The following is a 13779-nucleotide window of genomic DNA, read 5'->3' as shown; positions in this document are numbered from 1 at the left end:
AATTTGTAAGTTCTCTCCATGTTTGGTGGGTTTCCTCCTGGTACTCCGGTTTCCTCCCACACTCCAAAGCCATACTGATAGGGAATCTAGATTGTGAGTCCCATTGGGAACAGTATGTAAATGTATGTAAAGCGCTGCGGAATATGATAGCACTATATAAGCAAAGCATAATAATAATACATTTAACCATAGCCATAAATGTTGTGGTCACTAGTGTTGAGCGATACCGTCCGATACTTGAAAGTATCGGTATCGGAAAGTATCGGCCGATACCGGCAAAGTATCGGATCCAATCCGATACCGATACCCGATACCAATACAAGTCAATGGGACTCAAGTATCGGACGGTATTCCTGATGGTTCCCAGGGTCTGAAGGAGAGGAAACTCTCCTTCAGGCCCTGGGAACCATATTAATGTGTAAAATAAAGAATTAAAATAAAAAATATCGCTATACTCGCCCTCCGACGCAGCCGGGACCTCAGCGAGGGAACCGGCAGCGTTGTTTGTTTAAAATTCGCGCTTTTACTTGGTTACGTGAAGTCCCGGCTTGTGATTGGTCAGGGCGGCCATGTTGCCGGGACGCGGACCAATCACAGCAAGCCGTGACGAAATTACGTCACGGCTTGCTGTGATTGGTCCGCGTCCCGGCAACATGGCCGCCATTAACCAATCACAAGCCGTGACGTCACGGGAGGCTGGACATGCGCGTATTTTGAAAAGCGCGCGTGTCCAGCCTCCAGTGACGTCCCGGCTTGTGATTGGTTAATGGCGGCCATGTTGCCGGGACGTCACTGGAGGCTGGACACGCGCGCTTTTCAAAATACGCGCATGTCCAGCCTCCCGTGACGTCCCGGCTTGTGATTGGTTAATGGCGGCCATGTTGCCGGGACGTCACTGGAGGCTGGACACGCGCGCTTTTCAAAATACGTGCATGTCCAGCCTCCCGTGACGTCCCGGCTTGTGATTGGTTAATGGCGGCCATGTTGCCGGGACGTCACTGGAGGCTGGACACGCGCGCTTTTCAAAATACGCGCATGTCCAGCCTCCCGTGACGTCCCGGCTTGTGATTGGTTAATGGCGGCCATGTTGCCGGGACGTCACTGGAGGCTGGACACGCGCGCTTTTCAAAATACGCGCATGTCCAGCCTCCCGTGACGTCCCGGCTTGTGATTGGTTAATGGCGGTCATGTTGCCGGGACGTCACTGGAGGCTGGACACGCGCGCTTTTCAAAATACGCGCATGTCCAGCCTCCCGTGACGTCACGGCTTGTGATTGGTTAATGGCGGCCATGTTGCCGGGACGCGGACCAATCACAGCAAGCCGTGACGTAATTTCGTCACGGCTTGCTGTGATTGGTCCGCGTCCCGGCAACATGGCCGCCCTGACCAATCACAAGCCGGGACTTCACGTAACCAAGTAAAAGCGCGAAATTTAAACAAACAACGCTGCCGGTTCCCTCGCTGAGGTCCCGGCTGCGTCGGACAGGTGAGTATAGCGATATTTTTTATTTTAATTCTCTTTTTTACACATTATTACATTAATGTTGTTGCGATACCCGATACCCGATACCACAAAAGTATCGGATCTCGGTATCGGAAATTCCGATACAGCAAGTATCGGCCGATACCCGATACTTGCAGTATCGGAATGCTCAACACTAGTGGTCACTTTGATATCACTAAGGAGCAGTTTGTGTTAAAAAGCTTAAAATGAATTTGATTTAGCCATAGGAATCTTCAGGGTGTTATGTACATCTTTACAGAACATTTGAAGTGCTGGTAATTTGCTGCAAATTAGTTGGCTGCAAATCAAATATATTATAATAATTCATTAAAGCTGGTGAATTTGATTTTCAAAGAATTCATTCATCTCTACATTTGAATTTGTTTTAAATGAAAAAAAAATCAAAATTACCTAAAAATTCTTACTTTTGCAAATTTAAATTTCACCTTTTCGTAGTTTTGTCCATGTGAAGGTCTTACACAAATATTGATTATCTGTAAGTTGGAAAAGATTTTTGTTTTTAATCATTAGAAAATTGATTTGAAAACATAGCAAGTGCTCTCCCAATTCGAAGAAAAAAAATTGTTGACAAAATCAGGCATTCTAAAACCTTTCTAGCTAAGATGTACATCTGATATTATTGAGAATGAAACATTTATTTTTTAAGTAAGTCATTATTTTTCTAGCACGCTATTATTTTAGATTAAGACTGTCAGGATTGACTATAGCTAACTAAACTGTAAATAGTTTCTATTTTGTCATCTTCTTGCGCCAGTTATTTAAATTAGTTTTATTATACAGGAAATTTAATTTCCTTAAAACCTTCAGTCAAGTTGGGTAATGCCAGGTCCAGATGACCATATTTACCTTCTGTTTATGGACTACAATGCCAAATGGACCAAGGGTCTTGTGATTCAATCTTACAGCCTCATAGGCATATATAAGGTAGGTTTGAGTCAGAAAACGTACGATAAGTCTGTGGATTGTCGTCCATATAAAAACTGTGAAATATGACCATCTAAACGTGAACTAACTTTGTAAATAGTTAAATAGTCAGTATAGTTAAAAAAATACAAATGTCTTTAATTTTCCGCGTTTGAAAAGGACAAAGGGAAGGGACACGGGACACATGCACAACCACAATGCATGATCCAGTCTTCTCCAAAAGATCTAATCTTTGCCTTCTGATTCCTCCTGTCTATCCACTGGACCAAACATTCAGAAAATAACTTTACATGTTTACGTAAGCATTTATATTATTTTCTTCTAAATAATGCATTCAAGCTTTTTTGGAAACTCTGAACGGTCCCCTTGTGACCAGCTCTGCTTCAATATTTCACCGATTAATAGTCTTCATGGTAAATAAGACCTGTCTCCTCTAGAGACTAAACCTTTCTCCAGGCTGAGAAAGTGCCCCTTGACCATAATTTTTATATAGGCCATCACATACTGTATGGGATAGGAAATACAAGACTTCAATAATGTTGCACCGCCTGGCATACAATCTATTTTTATTTTACAGATGAATATTTCAAAGCTCCAATCCACAGTATTTCTTCTGGTTCAATGTCTGCGGAGAACTCTCTAGTAATTTTCATTCTGGAAAGTGAAGTATTTATAACACGCAGTGTAAAAACCTAATGAAAGCTGTAATATAAAGGCCATTTTACACTTGCAAATGATTGCAATGTTTTCCTAGAGCTGCTCGTCATTGATTTTGATCGATTGTGTTGTTGCTAGGCAACAATGATCCTCCTGACTGATAGAAAACTCCTTTCCGACAGAAGCGAACCTTGTTATGATAGAAATGTCCATGATATCCTTAGAAATAATCATTGAAACAAACTTTGATCTGAGGTTTATAAACTTTTTTCATGTAAAGACCACTGATCAAGGAGAGAACTTTGATAATCTGGCTGACTAAAACAGGAAAGTTTTCTGATGGGTAAATAAATTGGTCAGCTAATGTGCGGCAGCTGAACTGAACATTAATATTTTCTATTTTACATTTAATAAATCAATATCTATTTAGAAAACTCCTATTACGTTAGTTATTCTTAAAGTAACAAAGCTTCAAAACGTATTGATTCTATTTTTTGCAATCAGTGGAAATACTTGTAGTATTACTCCTCGACTAGACGTTAAACTGTAGTTTGGCAAAACAAAGTCACAGCTCATTATTTAATGACCCATAATTAAGCCATAAATCCCAACTGAATATTTTTTTATGCATATAAACCAAAAATAGGCTCACTGCCAGGATAGTCTTGGAATTATGCAGGTCAACTTTTCGTTTATCAATGACTCACGTCACTTTGAGCTTTGATTTTCATTCTTGCAAATTAACAGAGCAAATGTTTAAAAATGGTTATTTTACAAAATCAATAGTGTTTGTGTGCCCCATTTACTTGGATTTTTAATAATTTACTTGTTTCTCTACAGCTCTTGATCCAGCAAAAGACCCTTGTTTGAAAATGAAGTGTAACCGTCATAAAGTTTGCATAGCCCAGAATCAGGAAACTGCAGTGTGTGTCAGTCAGAGAAGACTTACACATAGGTATGTGATCTCTCTATTTCTACTCTGTTTGAGTAAATATTGCACAACATAATATTAATTAAGCAAACAAAATGGGTATAACTTAGACTTAAAGCTATTTCTTAAATGGTGATACATGTGATCCTTTTATCCACTCTGGTTAATGAAAAGAGATCTAACACCAAAGGTATTGTGCAAGGATCTAATAAACATTTTAAGTCTTACTTTCATTGGTAGGCTAAAGAAAAATATAATTTAATACTACTCTTATTACAGAGTGCATTCTAGAATTTGGAAATGAACTAACTACTTCAGAAGGAAACAATATTTTTTTACAATTCCTTGATGAAGAATCATGTATTTTATAAATTATTTACATAAGATTTGCTAGGAAGGCAATTTGGATGTGGGAAAGAAGTAGAACTGTTTGCAAAATATGTTAACCACCACCCAGATTACAGTTTTCCATTCAGAGGCAGATCAAGTCCATGGAGAGGTGGGTCTGGAGACTTTTAGGAACTGAGCAAGATTAAACAAAGTTTGGTTGGAAGTATTATCCAGAGCTAATCCAGTGAGATCTAGAGAAACTGAGTAAACAACTGTACCCTCAGCTAAAATGAGAACTTCTTCAAAGGCTCCAGTCTAAGATGGACAGAAACTTTGGGAAAGTGTATCTACCTTTGTGTATACTTTTGATTATAGGTATGAAGGTCAACAAAAAGCAAATCTAGAAAAGAATATAGCCCAAAATTAGATGCGCTACACAAATTTATCCAACAAGGATTTTTGCGGAATCATTGGAAAATACCTGTTTGGTTAGGTGCGGGCATCCCCAAATCCACCAAGGTGTGGGATCTTCTCAATCAGCACTTGTAATGGGCTTATCTTATAGTCTGCTTACCATGCAAAAGACAAGCTCCAGCAATGGAAAACTCAAAATGATATAGGTCTTGGAATAAGGCAACACAAACAAAATATTTTTTTCTGTTTTTTCCCCATTCCAATAAAAAAAATACTTGTTTAGTATCTCTGTAATTGTACTTATATGAGGAATAATACTTCCAGGTCAATTTTAAAGCACACTGAAAACTGTAAAAATAAAACCCCCCCAAAAATTGAAGAATTGCATTTTTTTCGCAATTTCATTGCATTTGGATTTATTTTCCCACAGTTTGCCTTCCTTTTATCTGCTAAGCATATTAATGGGAAGAAAGTAGATGGCATTATCAATTATTTAACACATCACTTTACTCAGTCACAGCAGTATATTTCCTCTGACAGCAACACTGTCAGTTTAAGTCAGTGTTTTGCTCAAAATGGTCTTCCTGATCACAGCTGACTAATAAATTGAAACCATTTTTTATATTTTGAAAAACATGTCAATTCCCTCTGTTACTAAATAAGCTGTTGGTTACCACTGGGTTACCATCTAGTGGGATGAGGTGACTTTGACATTACTAAGACTGTGCTTGCTTTAAAGAGTTTAAAAAAGGTTGGAGTCAGTCCTAGGAGGACTTAAGCTATGCGTGATGAGTTTTTGGTGAGTTTTTTACTCTTCATCAAATACAGTGTCTTAGAGTTCCAGCATAGTAGATGGGATTTATAGAAATCTCATTCCCACTGTCCTGTTTTTAACTCAGTATAAACTGACCTATTTGGCATTTTTCAAATTCGCAAAATGTCAATTTCTTTTGTAGGTTAGCTGAGTTTTGTGTGCAGATATTTCCCATATACAGTTGTGTGAAACAAAGTTTGCCCTCTTCCTGATTTCCTACATTTAAAAACTGCATTTTTTGTTTACTTGTGTTATCTTTGTGTAATATTTAAAATTGTTTGGTGATCTGAAACATTTATGTGTGACAAACATAGAAAAGAATAGGAAATCTGGAAGGATACAAACTCTGTTTCACACAACTGTAATTGCATTACATGCTGAAAATCTGTGAGTAAAAAATGCACACGTTTTAACACATCCCAAACTCATGTAATCTGCACATAACTGTATCAATAAAGTTTTGTCAAAGCTAAATCCCAAGTATCAAAAACAAGGCAGCTTTATTTAAAACATGACATACCAACAAGACACAAAAACACAGCTTGGAAATTGAGATAACCACTTATTAAAAAAGCAATGAAAAATACAAGTAACCTAATTTACACAATAGGTCTAGAAATGCTGCAGAAAATATGAAACATCAAATACTCACCAAATACTCATCTTGGGAACATTGTTTGGAGTTTTATGCACATACTTTCTGTGCAATTCAAATACTTAATGTAAATCAGCTTTCTTGTAAATATTCACCGAACCCACCAAAGTCGAATTGAAAAAAAAATTGATCATCTATCCTATTTCCACATACTTTCAGAAGACCAGAAAATGTGTTTAATTTAGTGTCTGTGAGGTGATGCTTCAATTCTTGCTAAATATAGAAGTTGACTTTTACAAGAAGATTTATGGTAACCTTCCCTTAACATGTATGGAGATATTTTTTTCCGAGCAGCATTGATTTTAGATGAGAATATTTCTGCACATACAGCATGTGATAGGGTCTGTACTAGATAACACATAAACTGCTCATTGCAATATTAGGCTATTTTACAGCCTTTGTGTGCATGCTTCTTGCATATTCATCTGTCATGTGCATAAGTCTTGCTGGTAGGTCAGATTTCTTTGTGATACAAGATAAAGGAAAGTTTCTTCTTGATTTGAAATCTAATTGTTTAAATGAAGCAAAAACTGCATCAAAATGCAAATTGTGGTGTTAACTTAAAGTACTAAAGCAAGCTATAAAAAAGAAAACTGCAATCTATACACTATATACAAGGTCAAATAGGTAAAACAGTGAGTAAAATAATTTTAATAGTGAAACATTAGCTATATGTGAATATAAAATTATGATCTTCCATTGAATGAAAGAACTTTAAACATATGTATTATTAAAATGCATTAAGGGGGCACATGCTTGACCTTTTTCAACATTCAGAAAGGGCTACTAAGAGCCTTGTTGATTGGATTGATGGAATCCCAATGGCCTAACACTCGACAATCAAATAAACCGTATCATATAAAGAGAGTGTAACTTTTATTCTTGGAAAACCCGTTCAGTCCATAGTTACATAGGTTGAAAAAAACCTAGGTTCATCAAGTTCAACTTTCCTCCATCAATTGATCATTTTGTCACTAAATTAACTGTAACCCACAATGTTATGTGTACTGAGGAAATCATCCAGCCCTATTTTAAAAGCTGTTATAGTGTCTGCCATTACTAACTCTTGTGGTAGGGCACTACACAATCTGCTCTAACTGTAAATAACACTTTCCTATTTAGCTACCGGAATTGCCTTTATTCCACCCATAAAGAGTGCCTCCTGGTCCTTAGTATAGTCCTTGGATGGAATAAGTCATGTGCCAGTCCTTTTTTCTGGCCATACATATATTTATACAGTGGGGGAAATAAGTATTTGATCCCTTGCTGATTTTGTAAGTTTTCCCACTGACAAAGACATGAACAGTCTACAATTTTAAGCAAAACATAGAATATCAAAAATAAAATCCAGAAAATCACATTGTATAAATTATATAAATTTATTAGCATTTTTCAGTGAGAAATAAGTATTTGATCCTCTACCAACCATTAAGAGATCTTGCTCCTACCGACCAGTTAGATGCTCTTAGTCAACTCATTACCTGCATTAAAGACAGCTGTCCTACATAGTCACCTTTATAAAAGACTTCTGTCCACAGACTCAATTAATCAGTCTGACTCTAACCTCTACAACATGGGCAAGACCAAAGAGCTTTATAAGGATGTCAGGGACAAGATCATAGACCTCCACAAAGCTGGAATGGGCTACAAAACCATAAGGAAGACGCTGGGTGAGAAGGAGACAACTGTTGGTGCAATAGTAAGAAAATGGAAGAAATATAAAATGATTGTCAATCAAAATCGATCTGGGGCACCATGCAAAATCTCACCTCGTGGGGTATCCTTGATCATGAGGAAGGTGAGAGATCAGCCTAAAACTACACGGGAACTTGTTAATGATCTGAAGGCAGCTGGGACCACAGTCACCAAGAAAACTATTGGTAACACATTACGCCGTAAAGGTTTAAAATCCTGCAGTGCCCGTAAGGTCCTCCTGCTGAAAAAGGCACATGTGCAGGCCCTCCTGAAGTAGGCCAATGAACACCTGGATGATTCTGTGAGTGATTGGGAGAAGGTGCTCTGGTCAGAGGAGATAAAAATTGAGGTCTTTGGCATTAACTCAACTTGCCGTGTTTGGAGGAAGAGAAATGGTGCCTATGACCCAAAGAACACCATCCCCACTGTCAAATATGGAGGTGGAAACATGTTTTGGGGGTGTTTCTCTGTTAAGGGCTCAGGACTACTTCACTGCATCAGTGGGAGAATGGATGGAGCCATGTACCGTAAAATCCTTAGTGACAACCTCCTTCCCTCTGCCAGGACATTAAAAATTGGTTGTGGCTGGGTCTTCTAGCAAGACAATGACCCAAAACATACAGCCAAGGCAACAAAGGAGTGGCTCAAAAAGAAGCACATTAAGGTCATGGAGTGGCCTAGCCAGTCTCCAGACGTTAATCCCATAAAAAACTTATGGAGGGAGTTAAAGCTCCGAGTTACCAAGTGACAGTCTGAAAATCTTAATGATTTAGAGATGATCTGCAAAGAGTAGTGGACCAAAATTCCTCCTGACATATGCGCAAACCTCATCATCAACTACAAAAAAGTCTGACTGCTGTGCTTGCCACCAAGTATTAAGTCTTGTTTGCCAGAGGGATCAAATACTTATTTCTCACTGCAAAATGCAAATAAATTTATATAATTTATGCAATGTCATTTTCTGGATTTTATTTTTGATATTCTATCTCTCAATGTTAAAATTATTCTACCCTTAAAATTATAGACTGTTCATGTCTTTTTTAGTGGGCAAACTTAAAAAATCAGCAAGAGATCACATACAGGGATCAAATACTTATTTCCCCCACTGTATATAAATATATATATATGTATATATATGTATATATATATATATATATATATATATATATATATATATATATATATATATATATATATATATACAGTGGTGTACAAAAGTCCTGCATAGGCGTGAAGAAAACTATATGTTTCATACTTCTGCAGCTCTACAGTGAAACTGGTGGAACATATATGTTTTTGTAATCCCTCATTGTTTGCCATACTCATTTTTGAATGTCCCAAGTGTATTAATTTTATGGCATGCGCATTTTTGATAATTTTTTTTACAGCATAACCATACCTACACCAGTACAGTGTGTAGAATGGTGAACAGGTTTCTAAGTTCATTAACTTCCAATGCAAGTTCACACAGACTTAAATTTTACTCTTTAAGATTTATTATTTTTTATTTAATTCAGAGTCCTGAAAAGGGCCTTTTGAGTGCATCTTAAGCTTCTAATACTTTATTGGCCAGCCTTTGCTCTTGAGCACCAGCTTGCATCTCTGTGGCATTGAGTGAACAAGCTTCTGCAGATGTTCACGAGTGATGATGTGGTTCCAGGCCTGTATCAGAGCCTCAATCAACTCACTCTTGGTCCTTGGCTGTTTTCTAGATATCTCTAATGATACCTTGTGCCACAAATTTTCAATTGGATTGAGGTCCGGGGACTGAGCTGGCCAGTCAATAGTAGCCACCTTGTTCTTCCAACACCATTGGCTGCCATACAGCCCCAGACCATTACTTTCATTACATGTTTCACAGAGAAGCTCAAACACTCTGGCTTGTACTCTTCATGTGGGAACCTTCTCACATAAGACTTGCCATCATTTCCTAAAATGCAAAAAGTGCTTTCATCACTAATTAGCACTTTTTCCCACTCCTCCTTCCTCCATTTTAAATATTTCAATGCCCACAGTTTTCTCCTTTGTCTTTGTATGGCTGTCATCAATGGCTTCTTTCGGGCCTTGCACCCTTTCAATCCTGCTTCCAAACATCTCTTCCTAACAGTTGATGTTGCTACCTCAATATTGCACTTTTCTTGCCATTCTCGCAGAAGCTGAGGAGAGGTGAGCTTTCGATTGGCAAGGGATGTTCTTATCAGTACTCTATCCTCCCTTTTAGTTGACTTTCTGGGCCGACCAGATCTGGGCCTGTCCTGGGTAATTCCAAGCTGCTTTTGTTTCTGCAAAATTCTTACGACTATACTCTGATTACAGCCGACCTTCCTTGCGATCTGGGGGCCAGTATAACCCTCTTCATGTAGCACCACAACTCGCACACGATCCTCCGCTGACAAAAATCTGAAGGCTCCCATCATAAAACTCTACAGTATGATTCACTAGATAGACCAACAGATAAAACAAACAAAGCAGCAGATGTGATGCAATGTAATGCAATGTGATTGGCTGCCATATCCAGGTTATGATTGGTCACAAGATCCTCATCTGTAATTGGCTAATTTTGGATCTGAAGCTGTACAATATATAGTTGTGCTTTCAATTCCCATATTGTTGCAATAATTTCAGGCAAAACTGCTTCAAAAGCTAAAAATATTACAGGGAGAGAATGCAAAATTGTATTCTGAACAAAACCATATATAATATGTCATATTAGCATCGAAGATATTCGACAGAAAACATTTAAAACTTGAAAAATCAATTTATCCTATGCCTATGCAGGACTTTTGAACACCACTGTATATATATATATATATATATATATATATATATATATATATATATATATACAGTGGGGCAAAAAAGTATTTAGTCAGTCAGCAATAGTGCAAGTTCCACCACTTAAAAAGATGAGAGGCGTCTGTAATTTACATCATAGGTAGACCTCAACTATGGGAGACAAACTGAGACAAAAAAATCCAGAAAATCACATTGTCTGTTTTTTTATCATTTTATTTGCATATTATGGTGGAAAATAAGTATTTGGTCAGAAACAAAATTTCATCTCAATACTTTGTAATATATCCTTTGTTGGCAATGACAGAGGTCAAACGTTTTCTGTAAGTCTTCACAAGGTTGCCACACACTGTTGTTGGTATGTTGGCCCATTCCTCCATGCAGATCTCCTCTAGAGCAGTGATGTTTTTGGCTTTTTGCTTGGCAACACGGACTTTTAACTCCCTCCAAAGGTTTTCTATAGGGTTGAGATCTGGAGACTGGCTAGGCCACTCCAGGACCTTGAAATGCTTCTTACGAAGCCACTCCTTCGTTGCCCTGGTGGTGTGCTTTGGATCATTGTCATGTTGAAAGACCCAGCCACGTTTCATCTTCAATGCCCTTGCTGATGGAAGGAGGTTTGCACTCAAAATCTCACGATACATGGCCCCATTCATTCTTTCATGTACCCGGATCAGTCGTCCTGGCCCCTTTGCAGAGAAACAGCCCCAAAGCATGATGTTTCCACCATCATGCTTTACAGTAGGTATGGTGTTTGATGGATGCAACTCAGTATTCTTTTTCCTCCAAACACGACAAGTTGTGTTTCTACCAAACAGTTCCAGTTTGGTTTCATCAGACCATAGGACATTCTCCCAAAACTCCTCTGGATCATCCAAATGCTCTCTAGCAAACTTCAGACGGGCCCGGACATGTACTGGCTTAAGCAGTGGGACACGTCTGGCACTGCAGGATCTGAGTCCATGGTGGCGTAGTGTGTTACTTATGGTAGGCCTTGTTACATTGGTCCCAACTCTCTGCAGTTCATTCACTAGGTCCCCCCGCGTGGTTCTGGGATTTTTGCTCACCGTTCTTGTGATCATTCTGACCCCACGGGGTGGGATTTTGCGTGGAGCCCCAGATCGAGGGAGAATATCAGTGGTCTTGAATGTCTTCCATTTTCTAATTATTGCTCCCACTGTTGATTTCTTCACTCCAAGCTGGTTGGCTATTGCAGATTCAGTCTTCCCAGCCTGGTGCAGGGCTACAATTTTGTTTCTGGTGTCCTTTGACAGCTCTTTGGTCTTCACCATAGTGGAGTTTGGAGTCAGACTGTTTGAGGGTGTGCACAGGTGTCTTTTTATACTGATAACAAGTTTAAACAGGTGCCATTACTACAGGTAATGAGTGGAGGAAAGAGGAGACTCTTAAAGAAGAAGTTACAGGTCTGTGAGAGCCAGAAATCTTGATTGTTTGTTTCTGACCAAATACTTAGTCTTTACACCAGTCTTCCCAGCCTGGTGCAGGGCTACAATTTTGTTTCTGGTGTCCTTTGACAGCTTTTTGGTCTTCAACATAGTGGAGTTTGGAGTTAGACTGTTTGAGGGTGTGCACAGGTGTCTTTTTATACTGATAACAAGTTTAAACAGGTGCCATTACTACAGGTAATGAGTGGAGGAAAGAGGAGACTCTTAAAGAAGAAGTTACAGGTCTGTGAGAGCCAGAAATCTTGATTGTTTGTTTCTGACCAAATACTTATTTTGCACCATAATATGCAAATAAAATGATAAAAAAACAGACAATGTGATTTTCTGGATTTTTTTGTCTCAGTTTGTCTCCCATAGTTGAGGTCTACCTATGATGTAAATTACAGACGCCTCTCATCTTTTTAAGTGGTGGAACTTGCACTATTGCTGACTGACTAAATACTTTTTTGCCCCACTATATATATATATATATATATATATATATATATATATATATATATATATATATATACACATATATATATATATACACATATATACATATATATATATATATATATATATATACATATATATATATATATATATATATATATATATATATATATATATATACAGTGCCTACAAGTAGTATTCAACCCCCTGCAGATTTAGCAGGTTTAATAAGATGCAAATAAGTTAGAGCCTTCAAACTTCAAACAAGAGCAGGATTTATTAACAGATGCATAAATCTTACAAACCAAAAAGTTTTGTTGCTCAGTTAAATTTTTATAAATTTTAAACATAAAAGTGTGGGTCAATTATTATTCAACCCCTAGGTTTAATATTTTGTGGAATAACCTTTGTTTGCAATTACAGCTAATAATAGTCTTTTATAAGACCTGATCAGGCCGGCACAGGTCTCTGGAGTTATCTTGGCCCACTCCTCCATGCAGATCTTCTCCAAGTTATCTAGGTTCTTTGGGTGTCTCATGTGGACTTTAATTTTGAGCTCCTTCCACAAGTTTTCAATTGGGTTAAGGTCAGGAGACTGACTAGGCCACTGCAACACCTTGATTTTTTGCCTCTTGAACCAGGCCTTGGTTTTCTTGGCTGTGTGCTTTGTGTCGTTGTCTTGTTGGAAGATGAAATGATGACCCATCTTAAGATTCTTGATGGAGGAGCGGAGGTTCTTGGCCAAAATTTCCAGGTAGGCCGTGCTATCCATCTTCCCATGGATGCGGACCAGATGGCCAGGCCCCTTGGCTGAGAAACAGCCCCACAGCATGATGCTGCCACCACCATGCTTGACTGTAGGGATGGTATTCTTGGGGTCATATGCAGTGCCATCCAGTCTCCAAACGTCACGTGTGTGGTTGGCACCAAAGATCTCGATCTTGGTCTCATCAGACCAGAGAACCTTGAACCAGTCAGTCTCAGAATCCTCCAAGTGATCATGAGCAAACTGTAGACGAGCCTTGACATGACGCTTTGAAAGTAAAGGTACCTTACGGGCTCGTCTGGAACGGAGACCATTGCGGTGGAGTACGTTACTTATGGTATTGACTGAAACCAATGTCCCCACTGCCATGAGA

General features: G+C 38.5%; 1 protein-coding gene across 3 annotated transcripts in view; it reads left to right on the top strand.

The window, feature by feature from the left end:
• Nucleotides 1–13779, top strand: part of SPOCK3 (SPARC (osteonectin), cwcv and kazal like domains proteoglycan 3) — a 524762-nt gene that overhangs the window by 332126 nt on the left and 178857 nt on the right. For all 3 annotated transcript variants that reach the window (XR_013220006.1, XM_077279469.1, XM_077279470.1), the window contains exon 4: nt 3948–4062. Coding sequence is in view for 2 of the 3 variants with exons in the window: in XM_077279469.1 (XP_077135584.1) it covers nt 3948–4062 (115 nt within the window). In the remaining variant the exon portion in view is untranslated. The remainder of the gene's footprint in view (nt 1–3947; nt 4063–13779) is intronic.

This window comes from Ranitomeya variabilis, chromosome 1 (genome assembly GCF_051348905.1).
Source record: "Ranitomeya variabilis isolate aRanVar5 chromosome 1, aRanVar5.hap1, whole genome shotgun sequence".
Taxonomy (NCBI): domain Eukaryota; kingdom Metazoa; phylum Chordata; class Amphibia; order Anura; family Dendrobatidae; genus Ranitomeya; species Ranitomeya variabilis.
The sequence above is the reverse complement of the archived record's forward strand: the minus strand, read 5'-3'. Positions and strand labels throughout refer to the sequence as shown.